The sequence below is a fragment of the Tachyglossus aculeatus genome, chromosome Y4 (genome assembly GCF_015852505.1).
Source record: "Tachyglossus aculeatus isolate mTacAcu1 chromosome Y4, mTacAcu1.pri, whole genome shotgun sequence".
Classification (NCBI taxonomy): domain Eukaryota; kingdom Metazoa; phylum Chordata; class Mammalia; order Monotremata; family Tachyglossidae; genus Tachyglossus; species Tachyglossus aculeatus.
This window is the reverse complement of record NC_052096.1, coordinates 2,405,210-2,429,153: the sequence shown is the minus strand read 5'-3', so window position 1 is coordinate 2,429,153 and position 23,944 is coordinate 2,405,210. Positions and strand designations below refer to the sequence as shown.

At 51.3% G+C, this 23,944-nt stretch overlaps 2 protein-coding genes across 3 annotated transcripts; both read left to right on the top strand.

Annotated features, from left to right (window-relative positions):
• Positions 1-3,023: 3,023 nt before the first annotated feature.
• GLTPD2 (glycolipid transfer protein domain containing 2) lies at positions 3,024-6,785 on the top strand. 2 transcript variants are annotated; one of them, XM_038768894.1, is made up of 4 exons: positions 3,024-3,162; positions 3,282-3,325; positions 5,196-5,335; positions 6,108-6,785. In XM_038768894.1, the coding sequence occupies exons 1-4, from the start codon at positions 3,033-3,035 to the stop codon at positions 6,643-6,645; spliced, it is 852 nt and encodes a 283-aa protein (XP_038624822.1). In that variant the 5' UTR covers positions 3,024-3,032; the 3' UTR covers positions 6,646-6,785. The 2 variants fall into 2 exon arrangements, with proteins under 2 accessions (XP_038624822.1, XP_038624821.1); XM_038768893.1 differs by having other exon boundaries at positions 3,279-3,325.
• A 4,243-nt stretch (positions 6,786-11,028) lies between these two features.
• On the top strand, positions 11,029-20,567 carry PSMB6 (proteasome 20S subunit beta 6). Its single transcript, XM_038768715.1, has 6 exons — positions 11,029-11,173; positions 16,387-16,454; positions 19,166-19,297; positions 19,432-19,561; positions 20,131-20,275; positions 20,377-20,567. Exons 1-6 carry the CDS (start codon positions 11,075-11,077, stop codon positions 20,511-20,513), a joined length of 711 nt encoding a protein of 236 aa, XP_038624643.1. The 5' UTR covers positions 11,029-11,074; the 3' UTR covers positions 20,514-20,567.
• Positions 20,568-23,944: the final 3,377 nt, after the last annotated feature.

The following is a 23,944-nucleotide window of genomic DNA, read 5'->3' as shown; positions in this document are numbered from 1 at the left end:
CCCCCCGTGGGACAACCTGATCACCTTGTAAACTCCCCAGCGCTTAGAACAGTGCTTTGCACATAGTAAGCGCTTAATAAATGCCATCATCATCATCATCACCCTCTCAGGGACCCAGGTGTCCGGGCCCCAGGTCCTCTTTGTCACCCTTTCACTTAAATTGACACCTTTCGTCCACCCTTCCCTCAGCCCCACCACAGCACTTCTGTCCATAGCCATCATTTATTCATGCCCTTCTCCACCCTCGACTATAAACTCCTTGTGGTCAGGGGACGTGTCTACCATCCCCGTTGTAGTGCCCTCTCCCAAGCGCTTAGTATAGAGTTCTGCTCATAGTAAGAGCTCAATTGATGGGAAGCTGCATAGCCTAGTGGATAGACCACAGGCCTGGAAGTGTGAAGGTCATGGGTTCTAATCCCAGCTCTGCCGCTTGTCCCCTGTGTGACCTTGGGCAAATCACTTCACTTCCTTGTGCCTCAGTTGCCTCGTCTGTAAAATGGGGATTGAGACGGCGAGCCCCGTGTGAGACTGGAACCGTGTCCAACCCAATTTGCCTGTATCAAGCAGCGTGGCTCAGTGGCAAGAGCACGGGCTTTGGAGTCAGAGGTCATGGGTTCGAATTCCGGCTCTGCCACTTGTCAGCTGTGTAGCTTTGGGCAAGTCACTTAGCGTCTCTGGGCCTCAGTTCCCTCATCTGTAAAATGGGGACTAAGACCGTGAGCCCCACGTGGGACAACCTGATAACCTTGTATCTACCCCAGTGCTTAGAACAGTGCTTTGCACATAGTAAGTGCTTAATATCATCATTGTTATTACTACTTAGTACAGTGCTTGGCATATAGTAAACGTTTAACAAATACCACAATTTGTTATTATTATTATTATTATTCTCTGAGGACCGGGGATCAGAGGGGTAGGGGTGCCCCAAAGAGGGAGGATGAGGGCCCCGGACCCCTGACGGGCTTAGAGGGTCTTGGCCCTGGGGGGTGGGCATGGGGATCCCAGCTGGGGCGGGGGGCGGCAATTCAGTCCTCGTTTGCCCCCCACTCCCACCCTGCCCTCGGCCCCCGCGCTAATCCCGCGGGCAGTGAGGATCCCCCAGGCTGGGACGGCCCTGGACCAATCTCAGAGGCCTGGGATAATAATGATGGCATTTGTTAAGCGCTTACTACGTGCAAAGCACTGTTCTAAGCACTGGGGGAGATACAAGGTGATGAAGTTGTCCCACGTGGGCCTCACAGCCTTCATCCCCATTTTACAGATGAGGTCGCTGGGGCCCAGAGAAGTTAAGTGCCTTGCCCAAGGTCACACAGCAGACATGTGGAGAAGCACAGTGGCCCAGTGGAAAGAGCACGGGCTTTGGAGTCAGAGGTCACGGGTTCAAATTCCAGCTCCGCCGATTGTCAGCTGGGTGACCTTGGGCAAGTCCACTTCTCTGGGACTCAGTGACCTCATCTGTCAAATGGGGATGAAGACTGTGAGCCCCCCGTGGGCCAACCTGATCGCCTTGTAACCTCCCCAGCGCTTAGAACAGTGCTTTGCACATAGTAAGCGCTTAATAAATGCCATTCTTATTATGTGGGGAAGCCGGAATGAGAACCTGCGACCTCTGACTCCCATCCCCGTGCTCTTTCCACGGGGCCACGCCGCTTCGCGACGGCGGGGAGGGGTCGGGGGTACAGAGGGGAGGGGATGAGCAGCGGGCAGGGGATGGGGCGGGGTAAAATCAATCAATCAATCAATCGTATTTATTGAGCGTTTCCTGTGTGCAGAGCACTGGACTAAGCGCTGGGGAAGTACACATTGGCAACATATAGAGACAGTCATCATCATCATCATCATCAATCGTATTTATTGAACGCTTACTGTGTGCAGAGCACTGTACTAAGCGCTTGGGAAGTACAATTTGGCAACATATAGAGGCAGTCCCCACCCAACAGTGGGCTCACAGTCTAAAAGATAAAGGGTAAAAAGGATAAATGGGTAAATGGGTACAAGGTCGCCCAGGGGTGCGGGCGGTTAATCATCATCATCATCATCAATCGTATTTATTGAGCGCTTACTGTGTGCAGAGCACTGTACTAAGCGCTTGGGAAGTACAATTTGGCAACATATAGAGACAGCCCCTACCCAACAGTGGGCTCACAGTCTAAAAGATAAAGGGTAAAAGGGATAAATGGGTAAATGGGTACAAGGTCACCCAGGGGCGGGGGTGGGGGGCGGTTAATCATCATCATCATCATCATCAATCGTATTTATTGAGCGCTTACTATGTGCAGAGCACTGTACTAAGCGCTTGGGAAGTACAAATCGGCAACCTATAGAGACAGTCCCTACCCAACGCTCCCAGTCTAAAAGGGGGAGACAGAGAACAAAACCAAACCTACTAACAAAATAAAATAAATAGAATAGATATGTACAAGGAAAATAAATAAATAAATAAATAGAGTAATAAATATGTACAAACATATATACATATATACAGTCCCTACCCAACATTGGGCTCACAGTCTAAAAGGGGGAGACAGAGAACAAAACCAAACATACTAACAAAATAAAATAAATAGAATAGATATGTGCTAGTAAAATAAATAAATAGAGTAATAAATATGTACAAACATATATACAGTCCCTACCCAACATTGGGCTCACAGTCTAAAAGGGGGAGACAGAGAACAAAACCAAACATACTAACAAAATAAAATAAATAGAATAGATATGTGCAAGTAAAATAAATAGAGTAATAAATATATACAAACATATATACATAGATACAGGTGCTGTGGGGAAGGGAAGGAGGTAAGATGGGGGGGATGGAGAGGGGGACGAGGGGGAGAGGAAGGAAGGGGCTCAGGCTGGGAAGGCCTCCTGGTTAATGATTTACCTCCGGAGTCCGAGGGGTAAAGGTTGGGGCGGCGGGGCTGGGGGCGTCGACAGCAGCAGCCATCATCATCATCAATCGTATTTATTGAGCGCTTACTATGTGCAGAGCACTGTACTAAGCGCTTGGGAAGTACAAATTGGCAGCAGCCATGGGGTTGGAGCTGCGGCCGCCCCAAGCCCCTCGGGCCTGGAGAAACTCCGGGGGGCTCTGCGGCCTCCGGCTCCTCCTCCCTCTGGGGGTCTTCGCCTTTCTCCTCTACCTCTCCAACAAATGGCTCCGTGAGTGAGACCCTTCCCCTCCTCCCCATTCCCTGCCGGCCCCCTCCTCCCCGCCCCCCCCCAAGCCCCCCACCCCAAAGCCCCCCGGGCCCTCACTTTGGCTCTGCTCTCCCCAGCAGTCCTGCCACTGTCCGACCGACCGCGGGCCATCCTCGCCCCCCAGGTAATAATAATAATAATAATAATAATGATGGCATTTATTAAGCGCTTACTACGTGCGATGCACTGTTCTAAGCGCTGGGGAGGTTACAAGGTGATCAGGCTGTCCCTGAGGGCAGACCGAGGGGGTGGGAGGGCCAGGGAGAATCGGTGGGACCCCCACACTGATCGGGGAGCAGACAAATCTGGCAACCCAAGGGACTGTCTCTATGTGTTGCCAATTTGTACTTCCCAAGCGCTTAGTACAGTGCTCTGCACATAGTAAGCGCTCATTAAATACGATTGATTGATTGATTGATTGGAGAAGCAAAGGGAACAGCAGTGGGAAGGCAGGAGGCTAGACTGCTCTGGGGGGAGGGAAATTTAGGGGGCTAATAATAATAGTAATCATGTTGGTATTTGTTAATAATAATAATAATGGCATTTACTAAGCGCTTACTATGTGCAGAGCAGTGTTCTAAGCGCTGGGGAGGTTACAAGGTGATCAGGTTGTCCCACGGGGGGCTGGCAGGCTTCATCCCCATTTTTACAGGTGAGGGAACTGAGGCCCAGAGAAGTGAAGTGACTTGCCCAAAGTCACACAGCTGACAATTGGTGGCGTCGGGATTTGAACCCGTGACCTCTGACTCCAAAGCCCGGGCTCTTTCCACTGAGCTACGCTGCTTCTCAAGTCTTCTAGGCTGTGAGCCCACTGTTGGGTAGGGACCGTCTCTGTGTGTTGCCAACTTGTACTTCCCAAGCGCTTAGTCCAGTGCTCTGCACACAGTAAGCGCCCAATAAATACGATTGATTGATTGATTAAGCGCTTACAATGTGCCAAGCACTGTTCTAAGCGCTGGGGTAGGTACAAGGTAATCAGGTTGTCCCACGTGGGGCTCACAGTCTCTATCCCCATTATACAGATGAGGTCACTGAGGCCCAGAGAAGTTGTAACTTACCCAAGGTCACACAGCTGACAAGGGGCGGAGCCGGGATTAGAACCCATGACCTCTGACTCCCAAGCCTGTGCCCTTTCCATTAAGCCACGCTGCTTCGGGATGCTCAGGAGATGGGGTTCGCCTTCGTGTCCGGAGATTTCTCAGGAAGATCCAGTTGGGCCGGAGAAAGGACCAAGGTGGAGGCAGGGGAACGTGGCCTCACCGTTAGAACGCGGGCCTGGGAGACAGAAGGACCTGGGCTCTAATCCCGGCTCTGCCACTTGTCTGCCGTGTGACCTTGGGGAAGTCACTTCACTTCTCTGTGCCTCAGTTACCTCATCTGTAAAATCAATCAATCAATCAATCGTATTTATTGAGCGCTTACTGGGTGCAGAGCACTGTACTGAGCGCTTGGGAAGTACAAGTTGGCAACATATAGAGACAGTCCCTACCCAACAGTGGGCTCACAGTCTAAAAGGGGGAGACGGAGAACAAAACCAAACATACTAACAAAATAAAATAAATAGAATAGATATGTACAGGTAAAATAGAGTAATAAGTATGTACAAACATATATACATATATACAGGTGCTGTGGGGAAGGGAAGGAGGTAAGATGGGGGGATGGAGAGGGGGACGAGGGGGAGAGGAAGGAAGGGGCTCAGTCTGGGAAGGCCTCCTGGAAGAAGAGATTAAGGTTAATGGAGATTAATGGAGATTAAGGCTGTGAGCCCCACGCGGGACACGGACTGTGTCCAATCTTGTATCTACCCCAGGTGCCTAGTACAGCGCCTGGCACGTAGTAAGTGCTTAATAAATAGCATTTTTTAAAAGTGGGGGAAGGGATGATGTAATCCCGATGCCACTTGAGGACCGGGCAGGGACAGGAGTGAAGATTGCCAACAGTTCTGCTCCGTCCACCGCCCCCCCCCCCCCCCCGCCACCAAATTCCTCCAGGGCTCCCCCAGCGCTAAGATTCATTGCCTGGACCCCGAAATCCTACTGGGTCGCTTGGTGAAGGAGTTCACGGCCAGCGTGGCCACCCCGGGGGACCTAAAACTGGACCACTACCTGGCCGGCTGGAGAGAGTTGATCAGGTGAGAAGCAGTGTGGCCTAGTGGAGCCCCGGGCCTGGGAATTAGAAGAAGGGAATGTGTCTGTTTATTGTTATATTGTCCCCTCTCAAGTGCTTAGTACGCTGTAAGTGCTCAATAAACACGATTGAATGAATGATGTGGGTTCTGATGCCGCTGGCTCTGCCACTCATCTGCTGGGTGACCTCGGGCCGGTCACTTCACTTCTCTGGGCCTCAGTTCCCTCATCTGGAAAATGGGAGTTAAGACTACGAGCTCTGGGTGGGACAGGGACTGTGTCCAACCTGGTCAGCTTCTATCTATCCTAGTGTTCGGTACAGTGCCTGACACATGTTTAGCGCCAAACAAATACCATAAAAAAGAAAGTGAGACCCTTCCCCACCCCTCCTGGAGAGCCTTGTGTGCCCCGGACGGTCACCCCCATTTTCTGCTCTGCTGTCTTTCTCTTCTTCTGCGTCCCTGGGCCTCCGCCTGCCTCCTCTCTCCAGTGAGCCCAGACCGGGCAGAAGGTCACAGAGTTCCGGGTGGTGGTGGATGTTTGTGGGCAGGGAATGTGTCTGTTTATTTTTCTATTGTCCTCTTCCCAGCACTTCCCAGCACTGTTTGCTGTGCAAACAGTAAGTGCTCAGTAAATACCACTGAATGGCTGACTGGCTGGGAGGGGGAGCAGCAGAGGCGGAGGGAATGGATGAGTGGGGGGTCCCCAATACTGACCTCCACCCCGTCTCTGCCTCTGCCTCTGGGTCGGGGTCTCCTTCCCCTTTACCTCCCACAGGTTCCTGTCCCCGCTGGGGACGGTCTTCTCCTTCGTCACGCAAGAGGCCACCTCAAAGCTCTCCGTCCTGGACGCTCACTCCACGGGTCCTCACGCCGCCCACTACGCCTCGCTGTCCACCATGGCCTCCTGGGAGCTGAGCCGGGGGCTGGTGGACCTGCCCGGTGGACCCGCGCGGGACCCTGCCCTCCCCCGCTCCGGCCTCCGCACCCTCCTCCTTCTCCACCGGGCCCTCCACTGGGTCCAGCTCTTCCTGGCCAAACTGGCGGGGCCGCGGGGAGCCGGGGACACCGGGGTCCTGTGTGCGGAGGCCTACAGGGAGGCGTTGGCCCCCTACCACAGTTGGTTCATCCGGCAGGCGGCCGGGCTGGCCTTTCTGGCCATGCCCCCGCGGGGCCGGCTGCTGGACCTGGCCTGCCCCGGAGGCAGGGAGGTGGAGGCCGTGGGGGCGTTCGGGTGGGCCGCCGAGACCCTGCAGCGGGTGTACAACGTCACTCAGAACGAGTACGCGGCCCGAGGCCTCCTGGAGCTGCCTTGAGATCGAGCCTGGCGGCGGCAGAGGCATCAGGGCCTAGAAGGGGCTTCACGAGCTCAGCCATCCTGCCACCCTGTATGATGATGATGATGATGGCATTTATGAAGCGCTTACTATGTGCAAAGCACCGTTCTAAGTGCTGGGGAGGTTACAAGGTGATCAGGCTGTCCCACGAGGGGCTCACAGTCTTCATCTCCATTTTACAGATGAGGTAACTGAGGCACAGAGAACTGAGGCATGGCTGACAATTGGCGGAGCCGGGATTTGAACCCAGGACCTCTGACTCCAAAGCCCGGGCTCTTTCCACTGAGCCACGCTGCTGTGTACCACCTACACTCCCTTCCTTGACCCCTTCCTTGAGAAGCAGGGTGGCCTAATGGGTAGAGCATGGGGTTGGGAGTCAGAAGGATCTGGGTTCTCATCCCAACTCTGCCGCTTTCATTCATTCATTCATTCATTCATTCAATCGTATTTATTGAACACTTACTGCATACAAAGCACGGTACTAAATGCTTGGGAGAGTCCACTACAACAATAAACAGGCACATCCCTACCCACAACAAGCTTACAGTCTAGAGAGGGAGACAGACATGAATAGAAATAAATAAATCTGTGTGCTGTGTGACCTTGGGCAAGTCAGTTCACTTCTTTGAGCCTCACCTCCCCCATCTGTAAAATGGGGATTAAGGCTGTGAGCCCTATGTAGGGCAGGGACTGTGTCCAACCCTATTTGCTTGTATCCACTCCAGCACTCAGAACGGTGCTTGACACAGTAAGTGTTTAACAAATGCCACACCTGACCCTGGGACTCGGTCACTTCCTTCAGCTCCTTTGAGCCGGACAGGGTCTTCTCTGAACGGAGCAACTGGGGAGAGCTGATGGAGACTGGGGAATAATATAATAATAGTAATTGTGGTATTTAAGCTCTTAATATGTCAGGCACTGTACTAAGCACTAATCACCTTGTATACAGTCCCTGTCCCACATAGAGCTCCCAGTCTTAATCCCCATTTTACAGTAACTGAGGCCCAGAGAAGTGAAGTGACTTGCTCAAGGTTACACAGTGGACAAGTGGCAGAGACTGTGAGCCCACTGTTGGGTAGGGACTGTCTCTATATGTTGCCAACTTGTACTTCCCAAGCGCTTAGTACAGTGCTCTGCACACAGCGCTCAATAAATATTGGTTGATTAGAACCCGCTAGGCCATACTAAGACTGTAAGCTTACTATGGGCAGGGAATGCGTCTGTTACATTGTTATATCATCCTCTCCCAAGCGCTCAGTCCAGTGCTCTGCACATAGTAAGCGTTCGAAGAATGCCGTCGATTGATAGATTGACTCGGCTCTGCCTACAGAGCCTTCTTGACATGGTGCTAAAGTGAGTCTCCCGTCCTGTCGAGGATTGGGCAGGCAGGTCGTCTCAGGGACCCAGCCCCAGATGGGCTGGCATAACCAGGGTGCTACCGCATTTCCCCAGAGTGATCTAGGCAGGGGGCTTCAACAGTTTTGGGAGGGCCCGGATGGTGACCGGACATATCCGGAGGCTTCCCTCCTCGGCTTCTCCCCTGCCTTTGGTGGGCCTGGGGGAGCAGAAGTTCAGGGGAATGACGGGGAATCAATCCATTTGCACCAGCGATTTCAACCCTCAAATGGATAAAATAAAAAACTAAATGGAAAAAAAAGACAGAAGGTAAGCGGTTTCTGTCCTTGAGTCGTCTCTGTGGGGATGGGATCATTGTTTGTTGTTCTAGCGTAGTCTCCCAAGCGCTTTGTACGGTGCTCTGCACACAGTAAGTGCTCAATAAATCTGAATGAATGAATGAAATAGGATTGATTGAATGAATGATCACGGGGCAAAGATTTTTTTTTTAATGGTACTTGCTAAGCGCTTACTGTGTGTCAGGCACTGTACTAAGCGCTGGGGGAAATACAAGTTAATCAGGTTGGACACAGGCCATCATCATCAATCGTATTTATTGAGCGCTTACTATGTGCAGAGCACTGTACTAAGCGCTTGGGAAGTACAAATTGGCAACATATAGAGACAGTCCCTACCCAACAGTGGGCTCACAGGTTTAATCTCCATTTTACAGATGAGGTAACTGAGGTGCAGAGAAGTGACTTGCCCAAGGTCACACAGCAGACAAGTGGTGGATCTGAGATTGGAACCCAGTTCATCTGACTCGCCGGCCCGGGGTCTTCTCACTAAGCCACACTGCTCCTGTATTCTAACATGGGCCCTGGGTGCTTCTGACTGACTCCTCTGCTGCTTATACTTCCTTCCCATTTTCTTCCTCTCCATCCGCAATGCTACTAGTTCACCTCAGCATCTGGCCTTTTGGAAATTAATATTACCGGAGCCTGGTAAGACAGAGGAAAGAGACCCCCCCCTTCCCCTAACCGGTGAACTGACTGCGAAACCCCAGATAGTGGGGAAGGGGAGACCAGAAGGGAGGGAGCCAGGGTAGGACAAAAGAAACAGAAATGAGAGAGCAGGACAGAGAAAGATGAGAAGGCACAGAGTGCTCGTGACCCTCGGTCCCTGAGTCATGGAGGTGAGGCACCTCATACAGCTCCATCTGGAAGACAGCCTAGGGCAAGGCCTGGCTACGTGGAAGGAAGAGGCAGACGACTTCTCCTTCTTCCCCTGTCCCCTTCTTACCCTTTCCTCCCCCCTCCTCTTTTTTCTCCTCACTCCCCCCTCCTCTTCTTTCTCCTTCCTTCCCTCCTTTCTCCTTCCTTCCCTCTCCCCTTCTTTCTCCTTCCTTCTCCCTGCCCTCCTTTCTTCTTCCTCTCCCCTTCTTTCTTCTTCCTTCCCCTCCCTTTCTCTTTCTTCCCCCTCCCTTTCTCTTCTTTCTCCTTCCTCCCCTTCATTTTGCTCCCCATTCCCCTTCCTTCTCCTTCCCCCATCCTTCTTTCTTCTTCCCCTACCCTTCTTTCTCCTCCCTCCCCTTTCTTTTTTCTCCTCCCCTTCTTTCTCTTCCTCCCCACCTTTCTCCTATCTCCCCTCTCCCCTTAAAGTAGTTGTCCTTTAAACTCTCTTCCTCACTCAACTCTAGACTGTGAGCCCGTTGTTGGGTAGGGACCGTCTCTATATGTTGCCAACTTGTACTTCCCAAGCGCTTAGTACAGTGCTCTGCACACAGTGAGCGCTCAATAAATACGGTTGATGATGATGAAATACGATTGAATGAATGAATGAATGAATGAGGAGAGAAGCAGCCTGGTTCAGTGGAAAGAGCATGGGCTTTGGAGTCAGAGGTCATGGGTTCGAATCCAGGCTCCACCACATGCCTGCTGTGTGTCCTTGGGCAAGTCACTTGTAATAATAATAATAATGGTATTTATTAAGCGCTTACTATGTGTAAAGCACTGTTCTAAGCGCTGAGGAGGATACAAGGTGATCAGGTTGTCCCACATGGGGCTCACAGTCTTAATCCCCATTTTACAGATGAGGCAACTGAGGCACAGAGAAGTGAAGTGACTTGCCCAAAGTCACACAGCTGACAATGGGCAGAGCCGGGATTTGAACCCATGACCTCTGACTCCAAAGCCCGGGCTCTTTCCACCGAGCCACGCCGCTTCTTAACTTCTCTGAGCCTCAGTTACCTCACCTGTAAAATGGGGATTAAGACTGTGAGCCCCACGTGGGACAACTTGATCCCCTTGTGTCCCCCCCCAGCGCTTAGAACAGTGCTTTGCACATAGTAATCGCTTAACAAATGCCATCATTATTATTACCTGTATATATGTATGTACATATTTATTACTCTATTTATTTATTTATTTATTTTACTTGTACATATCTGTTCTATTTATTTTATTTTGTTAGTATGTTTGGTTTTGTTCTCTGTCTTCCCCTTTTAGTCTGTGAGCCCACTGTTGGGTAGGGACTGTCTCTATAGGTTGCCAATTTGTACTTCCCAAGCGCTTAGTCCAGTGCTCTGCACATAGTAAGCGCTCAATAAATACGATTGATGATGATATTACTATTATTATGGGGGGGGGTGAGGATGGAGGCTACAGAAAACTACATCTCCCATCAGCCACCGGGGTGGCCGGCTCCCGCTCGATGAGAGAGTCCGGAAGGCCGCTGGGCAACAGGGGGAACCCGGGTTTCTTCATTTTTTATCTTTGTTTCGGGTTCGTGAGGTACAAGTGTGAGCAACCTTACCCCAACCCATTTTTTAATTATTTTATTTTGAAGGCCCCCGATCGCCCTTGCCCGCCCCGCTGGCGTCAAGCGCGACGAATCTGAGGATCCATCCCCCCCGCCGCCAATGCCGTTGCTAAGCGCCCTCCCGTTGCCCCGGGCAGCCGTCAAGCGCGCGGAGGGCAGGGCCCGGCGTTTTGCGACACTTCCTTCTTCCCGCCCACAGCTGGGCGGGCGGCGCTTTCCGGCGGGAGGCCTGAGGAGACGCCTCAGGGGAAAGATGGCGGCGGCGTTGGCCTCCATGGCGTCGTGTGGTGTGGGGGCGTTCGCGGCCGGGGCCCGCAGCCCGCATTGGGGAGACCGCGGAGTCTCCACAGGGGTAAGGAGGACCCCAGTCCTGGGCGAGAGGCGGGGGTCTTCGCCTTAATAATAATAATTATAAAATAATGGTATTTGTTAATAATAATGATGGCATTTATTAAGCGCTTACTATGTGCAAAGTGCCTTACTATATGCCTGGGGTGCTCCCAGCCTTCACCCCCATTTTACAGATGAGGTAACTGAGGCCCAGAGAATAATAATAACGATGATGATGGTATTTGTTAAGCACTTACTATAGTGATGGTATTTGTTAGGCGCTTACTACGTGCCTGGGGTGCTCCCAGTCTTCATCCCCATTTTACAGATGAGGTAACTTGAGGCCCAGAGAATAATAATAATGATGATGATGGTATTTGTTAAGCACTTACTATAGTGATGGTACTTGTTAGGCGCTTACTATGTGCCTGGGGTGCTCCCAGTCCTCACCCCCATTTTACAGATGAGGTAACTTGAGGCCCAGAGAATAATAATAATAATGATGATGGTATTTGTTAAGCGCTTACTATGTGCCTGGGGTGCTCCCAGTCTTCATCCCCATTTTACAGATGAGGTAACTTGAGGCCCAGAGAATAATAATAATGATGATGATGGTATTTGTTAAGCACTTACTATAGTGATGGTACTTGTTAGGCGCTTACTATGTGCCTGGGGTGCTCCCAGTCCTCACCCCCATTTTACAGATGAGGTAACTTGAGGCCCAGAGAATAATAATAATAATGATGATGGTATTTGTTAAGCGCTTACTATGTGCCTGGGGTGCTCCCAGTCTTCACCCCCATTTTACAGATGAGGTAACTTGAGGCCCAGAGAATAATAATAATAATGATGATGGTATTCGTTAAGCACTTACTATAGTGCTGGTATTTGTTAGGCGCTTACTGTGTGCCTGGGGTGCTCCCAGTCTTCACCCCCATTTTACAGATGAGGTAACTGAGGCCCAGAGAATAATAATAATAATGATGATGGTATTTGTTAAGCACTCACTATAGTGATGGTATTTGTTAGGTGCTTATTATGTGCCTGGGGTGCTCCCAGTCCTCACCCCCATTTTACAGATGAGGTAACTGAGGCCCAGAGAATAATAATAATAATGATGATGGTATTTGTTAAGCACTTACTATAGTGGTGGTATTTGTTAGGCGCTTAGTATGTGCCTGGGGTGCTCCCAGTCTTCATCCCCATTTTACAGATGAGGTAACTTGAGGCCCAGAGAGTAATAATAATAATGATGATGGTATTTGTTAAGCACTTACTATAGTGATGGTATTTGTTAGGCGCTTACTATGTGCCTGGGGTGCTCCCAGTCTTCATCCCCATTTTACAGATGAGGTAACTGAGGCCCAGATAATAATAATAATAATGATGATGATGGTATTTGTTAAGCACTTACTATAGTGGTGGTATTTGTTAGGCGCTTACTATGTGCCTGGGGTGCTCCCAGTCTTCATCCCCATTTTACAGATGAGGTAACTTGAGGCCCAGAGAATAATAATAATAATAATAATGATGATGGTATTTGTTAGGCGCTTACTATGTGCCTGGGGTGCTCCCAGTCTTCATCCCCATTTTACAGATGAGATAACTTGAGGCCCAGAGAATAATAATAATAATGATGATGGTATTTGTTAAGCACTTACTATAGTGATGGTATTTGTTAGGCGCTTACTATGTGCCTGGGGTGCTCCCAGTCTTCATCCCCATTTTACAGATGAGGTAACTTGAGGCCCAGATAATAATAATAATAATGATGATGATGATTTTTAGACTGTGAGCCCACTGTTGGGTAGGGACTGTCTCTATGTGTTGCCAATTTGTACTTCCCAAGCGCTTAGTACAGTGCTCTGCACATAGTAAGCGCTCAATAAATACGATTGATGATGATGATGATGGTATTTGGTAAGCACCTACTGTAGTGATGGTATTTGCTAAGCGCTTACTCTGTGCGAAGCACTGTTCTAAGCAGTGGGGGGATACATTTTAGACTGTGAGCCCACTGTTGGGTAGGGACTGTCTCTCTATGTTGCCAACTTGTCCTTCCCAAGCGCTTAGTCCAGTGCTCTGCACACAGTAAGCGCTCAGTAAATATGATTGGTGATGATGATGATGATGATCAGGTTGCCCCACGTGGGGCTCACAGTCTTAATTCCCATTTTCCAGACGAGGTAACTGAGGCACAGAGAAGTTAAGGGACTTGCCCAAGGTCACACAGCTGACAAGTGGCAGATCTGGGATTCGAACCCATGACCTGTGGCTCCCAAGCCCGTGCTCTTTCCACTGAGCCATGCTGCTTCTCCCTGAGCCATGCTGCTTCTCCCATAATAATGATGATATTTACTAAACACTTTCTATGTGCAAAGCACTGTTCTGAGCGCTGGGGAGGTTACAAAATGATCAGGTTGTCCCATGGGGGGCTCACAGTCTTCATCCCCATTTTACAGATGAGGGAATTGAGGCCCAGAGAATAATAATAATGACGATGATGGCATTTATTAAGCGCTTACTATGTGCAAGGCACTGTTCTAAGCGCTGGGGAGATTACAAGATGATCAGGTTGTCCCATGGGGGGCTCACAGTCTTCATCCCCATTTTACAGATGAGGTAACTGAGGCCCAGAGAATAATGATACTAATAATGATGACATTTATTAAGCACTTTGTACAAAGCACTGTTCTAAAAGCTGGGGAGGTTACAAGGTGATCAGGTTGTCCCACGGGGGGCTCACAGTCTTCATCCCCATTTTACAGATGAGGTAACTGAGGCCCAGTGAAGTGACTTGCCCAAAGTCACACAGCTGGCAATCGGCGGGGCCGGGACTTGAACCCATGACCTCCGACTCTAGAGCCCGTGCTCTTTCCACCGAGCCACGCTGTTAAGCGCGTACTGTTCTAATTGCTGGGGGGGGATGCAAGGTGATCGGGTTGTCCCCTATGGGGCTCACAGTCTTCATCCCCATTTTAAAGAGGAGGGAACTGAGGCCCAGAGTAGCGACTTGCCCAAAGTCCCACAGCTGACAATTGGCAGAGCCGGGATTTGAACCCGTGACCTCTGACTCCCAAGCCCGGGCTCTTGTCATTCAGTCGTATTTATTGAGCGCTTACTATGTGCAGAGCTAGACTGTGAGCCCGTTGTTGAGTAGGGACCGTCTCTGTACTTGTACTTCCCAAGCGCTTAGTACAGTGCTCTGCACACAGTAAGCGCTCAATAAATACGATTGAATGAATGAAATGAATGCAGAGCCCTGGACCAAGCGCTTGGGAGGGGACACTATAACACTGTTGGTAGACACATACCTTGCTCTCCATCAATCAATCAGTGGTATTTATTGAGCACCTTCCATACGCAGAGCACTGGACTAAGCGCTTGGGAGAGGACAGTACCAGAGTTAGACACATTCTCTGCCCCACATCAATCGATCAGTGGTATTTATTGAGCGCCTTCTGTATGCAGAGCACTGGACTAAGCGCTTGGGAGAGGACAGTACAAGAGTTGGTAGACATTCTCTGCCCTACATCAATCGGTGGTATTTATTGAGCGCCTACTGTGTGCAGAGCACTGGACTAAGTGCTTGAGAGATGGCAATACAGCGGAGTCGGTAGACATGTTCTTTGACCACAATCAATGGTATTTATTGAGTGCCTACTGTATGCAGAGCACTGGACTAAGCGCTTGGGAGAGGGCAATACAAGGGTTGGTAGACACATTCTCTGCCCTCCAGCAATCAATCAGTGGTGTGTATTGAACGCCTTCTGTACGCAGAGCACTGGACTGAGCACTTGGGAGAGGACAGTACAAGAGTTGGTAGAAACATTCTCTGCCCTACATCAATCGGTGGTATTTATTGAGCGCCTACTGTGTGCAGAGCACTGGACTAAGTGCTTGAGAGATGGCAATACAGCAGAGTTGGTAGACATGTTCTTTGACCACAATCAGTGGTATTTATTGAGTGCCTATTGTATGCAGAGCACTGGACTAAGCATTAGGAGAGGACAATATAAGAGTTAGTAGACATGTTCCCTGCCCTCAATGGTATTTATTGAGCGTCTTCCATTTGCAGAGCACTGGACTAAGTGCTTGTGAGAGGACAATACAGAAGTTGGTAGACTCGTTCCCTCCTCTCAGTCAACCAATGGTATTTAGTGGGTGCTTACTATGTGCGGAGCACTGGTCTAAGCACTTGGGAGAGTCCAGTCAGAGTTGGTAGAAACATTCCCTGCCCATAATCCATAAATGGTATTTGCTGAGTGCTTACTGTGTGCAGAGCACTGAACTGAGCAGTTGGAAAAGTCTAGCATCATAGAGTTTGTAAACACATTCCCTGCCCTCAATCAATCAGTGGTATTTATTGAGCGCTTACTGTGTGCTGAGAACTGTACTATAAATCAATCACTGATATTTATCGAGCACTTATGTGTGCAGTGCACTGGACTAGGGCTTGGGAGAGTACAATCCAACAGGTTTGGAAGATGCTTTTAGACTGTGAGCCCACTGTTGGGTAGGGACTGTCTCTATATGTTGCCAACTTGTACTTCCCAAGCGCTTAGTACAGTGCTCTGCACACAGTAAGCGCTCAATAAATGCGATTGATGATTCTTTCCCTGCCACCAACGAGCTTAAGCAGGCAATCAATAAGTGGTATTTATTGAACTCTTACTGTGTGCAGAGCACTTACTGAGAGCTCAGAGCTCCTGAAACCCTGAGAACCTCCAAAATAGCTCCTTTAGACCAGAATCTCATTGTGGGCAGGGAACATGTCTACCAACTCTGTTCTATTGTAGTCTCCTAATGTTTAATACAGTTCAGTGCATACAGTAAGCACTCAATAAATTGTCCAAGTTCCCTGCTCGCAATGAGCTTACGGTCTAGGGAAGGAACCATTTTGGAAGCTTGCAGGGTTTGGGGACACTTTGCAGGGGGAGGCCTTGAGAGTCGGGGTGCAAAAGATTCTGGGACATGGGGTAGAAGAGTGGTGGGAACCTGAAGGGGCAGGAGAGAAGACTACCAGGGATCATGTCCACTGACTCTGTTGTACTTTCCCAAGCGCTCAGAACAGTGCTCTGTACATAGTACGCGCTCAGTAGGTACCACTGGTTGACTCTTGGGAGGGAGGCTGAAGGGACAGAGTCGGGGGACCCCTAAAGAAGGGGTGGGTCGCATTCCTTTTCACTCATTAACCATGCTTCTCTCTCCCCCTTCCCAATTTTCCTCTCACAGACCACCATCATGGCAGTGGAGTTTGACGGAGGGGTCGTAATTGGTGCCGACTCGAGGACCACCACAGGGTGAGGGACCCTGGGGCACTGGATAACGGGGATCAAGGGTCCCGCCTCAGACTTTCTGGGGATTCCCACACTCTCCCCGGCTTCTCCCTCAAATCTGGCAATCAGACAGTAGTATTCCTTGAGCCTGTCCATGCAGAGCATTGTCAGTCAGTTGTATTTACTGAGTGCTTATTGTGTACTGAGTAGTAAGCGCTTGGGAGAGGATAATAACAATAAACAAACCCATTCCCTGCCCACAACGAGCTTACTGTCTCAGTAGGGGTAAAATAATAACAATAATAATTGTGTCTTTTGTTAAACACCATGGACCAAGCACTGTGTTAGGCGCTGAGATAGATACAAGATAACCAGTCAGGTGAGATACACACGGAGCTCACAGTCCATTCATTCATATGTATTTTTTGAGCACCCACCTTGTTCAGAGCACTGTGCTAAGCACTTGAGAGTACAGTATAAAAGTAAACAGACACATTTGCTGCCTACAGGCTTATAGTTTAGAGGGGGAGACAGACGTTGATTGAAGTAAATTAGTAAATTACAGATATGTACATAAGTGCTGCGAGGCTGGGAGTTGGGATGAATAAAGGGAGCAAGTCAGGGCGATGCAGAAGGGGGTGGGAGAAGAGGAAAGGAAGGCTTAGCCAGGGAAGGTCTCTTGGAGGAGATGGGCCTGCAGTAAGGCTTTGAAGGGGGGGAGAGTCATTGTCTGTCGGATATGAGGAGGGAGGGCGTGCCAGGCCAGAGTTAGGACCTGGGTGAGAGGTTGGCAGTGAGATAGACGAGATCGAGGTACAGTGAGAACATGAGCATTAGAGGAGCAAAGGGTGCAGGCTGGATTGTAGCAGGGTGAGGTCAGGGGCGGAGGGGCGGGCGGGAGGTGAGCGAGTACTTTAAAGCCAATGGTAAAGAGTTTGTTTGATGTGGATGTGGATGGGCAACCAGTGGAGTTTCTTGAGGAGTGGGAAAACATGGCCCGAACGTTTTTGTAGAAAAATGATCTGGGCAGCAGAGTTAAGTATGGACTGGAGTGGGGAGAGACAGGAGGGAGGGAGGTCAGCAAGGAGGGTGATAGAGTAATCAAGGCGGGATAGGGTAAGTGATAAGAATAACGTGGTAGCAGTTTGGAAGGAGAGGAAAAGGGCAGATTTTAGTGATGTGCAGGTGGAACCGACAGGATTTATTGATGGATTGAATATGTGGTTTGAATGAGAGCGAGGAGTCAAGGATAACGGAAGGGTTACGGGCTTGTAAGACAGGAAGGATGATGGTGCCATCTACAGTCTAAGTAGCGGGGAGAACAACTGTTGAATCCCCATTTGACAGATGAGGGAACTGAAGCACAGAGATGTGAAGTGCCTTGCCCAAGGGCACACAGCAGACTGGTGGTAACTCCCAGGCCCAGGCTCAACCCACTAGGCCATGCTACCTCTTCTAGAGATTTCTTCCCTCATCACGTAGTGATTCCTAGGGCTCACTCTTCACTCCTCCCAAGCTAGTTTTCCTGTTGGAATTCTCTCCTGCCTCCATGCCCTCGCTCTTCCCGTTCCCCTGGCCAGGATCCTCTTCCCCACCTCAAATCCACCACTTTCCCTGCTTTCAAAGCCCTCTGAAAATTCCCATCTCAGACTGAACTGGCCTTTTCTAACACGTACGTATTTATTTACTCCCTCGGAGCCTATGCGCCTAACAGATTGGAGTCTAGATTGTAAGAGCCTCGCTACACTGTCAGCTCTTTGCGGGCAGGGGTCGGGTCTACTTTATTGTCTTCTCAGCATGGAGTAGTGGATAGAGCACAGGCCTGGGAATCAGAAGGTCATGGATTCTAAATCCGGCTCCTCCACTTGTCTTCTTTGTGACCTTGGGCAAGTCACGTCTCTGAGCCTCAGTTACCTCATCTGTAAAACAGGGATCAAGAATGTGAACCCCACGTAGAACAAGGGAGTGTGTCCAACCGGATTTGCTTGTATCCATTCTGGTGCTTTGTACAGTGCCTGGCATATAGTAAGAGCTTAACAAATACCATAATTATTATTATCGTTATTATCGCAAGCACTTACTACAGTGCTCTGCCTGCAGGCAGCTCTTCATCGAGACCGTGGACTGATCTGTCCACCTGCCCCATCTGTTTTTGGGTCGCTTGGGCTGTAAACATTTTCATGTTTGTTTTCCCCAACATGAAAGTGTAAGACCCTTGTGGGCAGGGGACACCCTACTTGTTTGCGGTGTTGGGCATACTACAGTACCCCTGGAGGTGCCGACCTCTCACCCCTGTCCTGCATCTGGCCTGGAACGCCGTACCTCCTCGTATCCGACAGACAATGACTCTCCCCCGCTTCAAAGCCTTATTGAAGGGGCATCTCTTCCAAGAGGCCTTCCCAGACTAAGCCCTCCTTTCCTCCTCTTCCACACCCTTCTGCGCCGCCCTGACTTGCTCCCTTTATCCTCCCCACCCAGCCCCACAGCACTTCTGTCCCTATCTGTCATTTATTTGTACTCATGTCTGCCTCCCCAGCTAGACTGGAAGCTGGTTCCCGGCAGGGAATGTGTTTATTGTTCTGTTGGATTCTGCCAAGCACTTAGTCCAGTGCTCTGCACACAGCGCTCAATAAATATGATTGATTGACTGACCATCTGGGGTCCCGGGGCTGCCGTGAGGAGGGTGGAAGGGCTCCTCACTCCACCCCCTTGATGCACCACTGCCCTCCCCCCAGGTCGTATATCGCCAACCGGGTGACGGACAAGCTGACACCCATCCACGACCGGATCTACTGCTGCCGCTCGGGCTCCGCGGCCGACACACAGGCCGTGGCGGACGCGGTCACCTACCAGCTGGGATTCCACAGGTGCCGCGCATCCGGGTCCCTCGGTGGGGAGGGAGGGACGTGGTGGCCTGAGAGTCGGAGGTTTGAGGGAGTGGGGGGCCCTCGGACCCCTGGGGAGTGTGAGCCAAGTGTGATCGTTGTTCCCCCCCGGGCAGCATCGAACTGGACGAGCCCCCCCTTGTGCACACGGCCGCCAGCCTCTTCAAGGAGATGTGTTACCGCTACCGCGAGGACCTAATGGCCGGGATCATCGTAGCGGGGTGGGACTCCCGGAAGGGGGGACAGGTCAGCCTCCCCCGCCTCCCCATCCCCCCCAACCCCCAGGCTGGACCTCCCTCTCCCCTAACCCTTCTGCAGACGCCCCTCCCTTCCACGTGCTTCCACTCCTCCCCAGCCGCCCAACCCCAGACTTTTCCCCGTTTCCCGTGATCCTCTTTCCCATCCTGCCCTTGGGTCGCCCCGATCCCACTCCCTCAAAGGACTCAGATGTCCTGCCAGCCCCATCCACACCCCCTCTGCCCATTGTTCCATTTTGCCATTGCCCATTGTGCCCATTGATGGGAAGAGATGCCCGTCCCGGCTCTGCCACGTGTCTGTTGTGTGACCTTGGGCAAGTCACTTAACTTCTCTGAGCCTCAGTTACCTCATCTGTAAAATGGGGATTAAGACTGTGAGCCCCACGTGGGACAACTTAATCACCTTGTATCCCCCCCAGCGCTTAGAACAATGCTTTGCACAGAGTAAGCGCTTAACAAATGCCATCATCATCATCATTGTTGACTCCCCAGCGCAGTCGGGTGGGGGTGGGGGGGTCTTAACTGCACCCCCTGACCCATGCCCCCTGCCCCCCCAAGGTGTACTCCGTCCCCATGGGGGGGATGATGGTCCGGCAGCCGTTCTCCATTGGTGGCTCCGGCAGCTCCTACATCTACGGCTACGTGGACGCCTCCTACCAGCCGGGCATGAGCAAAGAGGAGTGTCTCCACTTCACTGCCAACGGTGAGGACCTCGCGTGGGCGGGCGGGCACCGGGGGAACCGGCTCCCGGCAGCCCGGGCCCCCGAAGCCTCACGCCCGCCCTCTCCTTCTGTGTCCCCGCAGCCTTGGCCCTGGCCATGGAGCGGGACGGCTCCAGTGGGGGTGTCATCCGCCTCGCCGCCATTTCCGAGTCAGGGGTGGAGAGCCAGGTCATCCTGGGCAACCAGCTGCCCCGCTTCTCTGCCGTCACCGCCCCCTGAGGGGACCCCCAGGACTCCGTCCCAGCCTCAATAAACTATTTGAAAACGCGTGTCCATCCGTGGTCCCACCTCCTCCCCCAGCGACTCCACCTCGAGCCCGGTCAGCTAAGGTTTCCGCCCTCCCGCCCCAAACCCACCCACCCCTGCCCTCAGACCTTAGAAAACCCAGGGTCTGGGAGGGGAGGGAAGCCACCAGTCGGCCTGGGCCCCTGTTCCACACTTGTGTCCCTGCAGCCGCCAGGCTGGGTTAAGGGGAGCAGCAGGGGTACAGTTTATCACACGGAAACACACACACAGTGGGCACCGAGAGTTTAATCATGGGGTCGGGGGGACCCAGATCCCCAGCGGCAGGGACGTCAGGCGGTGGAGTTGGCGGAGGCCAGGCCATCCAGCTCGTGGCGGAAGGAGAGACGGACTGGACTTTGCCGCTGAAGTAGGTGCCCTCGCTGGCTGGGGGGAGCTCTGCCGACGGGCGGAGGGGCCGGAGTGGGGTCTACAGAGGACATCACGGCTGGGGGCGGTGGGGACCGGAGCCGTCGGTCAGACCGGGCCCGGGTTTCCCAGCTGTCCTGCCTCTCCGATGGCCCCTGTTCCTCCAGACACCGGTCCTTCCAGCTCCCCTTCCACCTCCAGCCTCCCCCAGCTGTCCCCCCATTTCTCACCCTGGTCCTCCCACTTGGTCCCTCTCACATCTCCCCGTGTGGGCACTGTCGTGGGTACCTGAGGCCTGGTCAGGGCTGGCAGCCGTCTGTGCTCTCCGCCGCCTGGACATCTTGGCCCCTTGAGCCCCATGGGGACTACCTGGAGCCCCAGGAGAGGGGCCCACCACTCCCCCTTCCCCCGAGGCCAGCCTGGTAGGTAGCCTGCGGGCTAGACAGGCCTGTTATTAAGCACTTAGTACAGTGCTCTGCACACAGTAAGCGCTCAATAAATATGATTGATGATTACAGGCGCCAGAGGGCTGGGCTGGACGGGAAGAGAGGTGAGGGGGGCTTGGGAGGGGTGTGAGATGATATGTTGGGGGGAAATAGAGGGGAAAAGGGTGAGAAAGGGACTGGAGGTGGGGTGGGGGATTGGAGGGGAAAGGGAGGGAAGTGGAACTGGAGGACGAGGGGGAGAGGGAAGGAGGTGAGGGGAAACTGGTGGGGCTGAGGGAGGTGTTGGGAGCTGGGGAATTGGAGGGGGAGTGGCTGAGCAATCACGGGGTCATTCATTCAATCGTTATTTATTGAGCGCTTACTATGTGCAGAGCACTGGACTAAGCTCTTGGGGGAGGACAATGCAACAATAAATGACACAAGCCCTTGGAAAAGCACACTACATAGTTTGTTATTGAGCTCTCACTATGTGCAAGCACTGGACTAAGCGCTCGGGAGAGGACAATGCATCAGACATGAAAAGCACACTGCAGTCAGTAAGTACTCGATGGTTCTTATTGAGCGCCCACTTACTGCTCAATGTGTGCAGAGCACTGAACTAAGCTCTTGGGAGAGTACGGTAGAACAGAGCTTGTAGACACATTACCTGCCCACGACGAGCTAACGGGAGGGAGGGGGATCTCTGCCCTTCCGGGGTCTCCTCATTTGGGGAAGTGGCGTGGTTTAGTGGAAAGAGACCGGGCTTGGGAGTCGGAGGCCATGGGTTCTAATTCCGCCTCCGCCGCTTGTCTGCTGTGTGTGACCTTGGGCAAGTCGCTTAATAACGATGGCATTTGTTAAGCGCTTACCCTGTGCAAAGCACTGCTCTAAGCGCTGGGGAGGAGACAAGGTGATCAGGTTGTCCCACGTGGGGCTCACAGTCAATCCCCATTTTACAGATGAGAGAACAGGCACAGAGAAGTTAAGTGACTTGCCCAAAGTCACACATCTGAGAAGTGGCGGAGCCGGGAACTTCTGTGTGGCTCAGTTACCTCATCTGTAAAATGGGGATTAAAACTGTGAGCCCCGCTGTGAGACAACCTGAAGCAACGTGGCTAAGTGGAAAGAGCCAAGGCCTGAGAGTTAGAGGATGTGGGTTCTAATCCTGGCTCCGCCACTTGTCTGCTGTGTGTGACCTTTAGCGAGTCGTTTCACTTCTCTGTGCCTCAGTTACCTCATCTGTAAAATGAGGATTAAAACTGAGACCCACCCACACACCCACCCCCCAACCTTGGGACAACCTGATTACCTTGTATCTACCCCAGGGCTTAGAAGAATGCATGGCTCATAGTAAGCGCTTAATCAATCAATCATATTTATTGAGCGCTTACTATGTGCAGAGCACTGTACTAAGTGCTTGGGAAGTACAAATTGGCAACATATAGAGACAGTCCCTACCCAGCATTGGGCTCACAGTCTAAAAGGGGGAGACAGAGGACAAAACAAAACATACTAACAAAATAAAATAAGTAGAATAGATATGTACAAGTAAAATAAATAAATAAATAAATAAATAGAGTAATAAATATGTACAAACATATATACATATATACAGGTGCTGTGGGGAAGGGAAGGAGGTAAGAAATTAACAAATGCCATTATTGTTATTATTACCCCGGACACTGACCTGCTCCGTCCATCCATTTGATCGTGTTTATTGAGCACCTACTGACGATGATGATGGTATTTGTTAAGCGCTTACTACTACCACTAATAATACTGATGATGGCTTTTGTTAAGTGCTTATTATGTGCTAAGCACTGTTCTAAGCCCTGGGGTAGAAATAAGATGATAATAATAATAATAATGGCATTTATTAAGCGCTTACTCAGGTTGTCCCACGTGGGGCTCCCAGTCTTAATCCTCATTTTACGGATGAGGTAACTGAGTCCCAGTGACGTGAAGTGACTTGTCCAAAGTCACACAGCAGACAAGTGGCAGAGCCGAGATTAAAACCGACGACCTCTCCTAAACCCGGGCTCTTTCCACTTAGCCACGTGTGTGCCAAGCATTGTTGCCAACTTGTATTTCCCAAGCGCTTAGTACAGTGCTCTGCACACAGTAAGCGCTCAATAAATATGATTGATTGATTGATTGTTCTAAGCACTGGGGTGGAAACAAGATGATCAGGTTGTCCCCCGTGGGGCTCACAGTCTTCACCCCCATTTGACAGATGAGTTAACTGAGGCCCAGAGACGTGAAGTGACTTGTCCAAAGTCACACAGCAGACAAGTGGTGGGGCTGGGATTAGAACCAACGACCTCTGACTCCTAAACCCGGGTTCTTTCCACTAAGCCACATGTGTGCCAAGCACTGTTGTAAGCACTGGGGTAGATACGGTCTTCTAGACTGTGAGCCCACGGTTGGGTAGGGCCTGTCTCTATATGTTGCCAACTTGTCCTTCCCAAGCGCTTAGTACAGTGCTCTGCAAACAGTAAGCGCTCAGTAAATAATAATAATGATGGCATTTGTTAAGCGCTTACTATGTGCAGAGCACTGTTCTAAGCGCGGGGG

Coding starts and splice junctions, on each gene's coding strand:
- PSMB6 (XM_038768715.1), top strand. CDS start 11,075: ATGGCGGCGGCGTTGGCCTCCATGGCGTCGTGTGGTGTGGGGGCGTTC. Junction 11,174..16,386: donor ACCGCGGAGTCTCCACAGGG/GTAAGGAGGACC, acceptor TTCCTCTCACAG/ACCACCATCATGGCAGTGGA. Junction 19,298..19,431: donor TACCAGCTGGGATTCCACAG/GTGCCGCGCATC, acceptor CCCCCCGGGCAG/CATCGAACTGGACGAGCCCC.
- GLTPD2 (XM_038768893.1), top strand. CDS start 3,033: ATGGGGTTGGAGCTGCGGCCGCCCCAAGCCCCTCGGGCCTGGAGAAAC. Junction 3,326..5,195: donor GGGCCATCCTCGCCCCCCAG/GTAATAATAATA, acceptor AAATTCCTCCAG/GGCTCCCCCAGCGCTAAGAT. Junction 5,336..6,107: donor GGCTGGAGAGAGTTGATCAG/GTGAGAAGCAGT, acceptor TACCTCCCACAG/GTTCCTGTCCCCGCTGGGGA.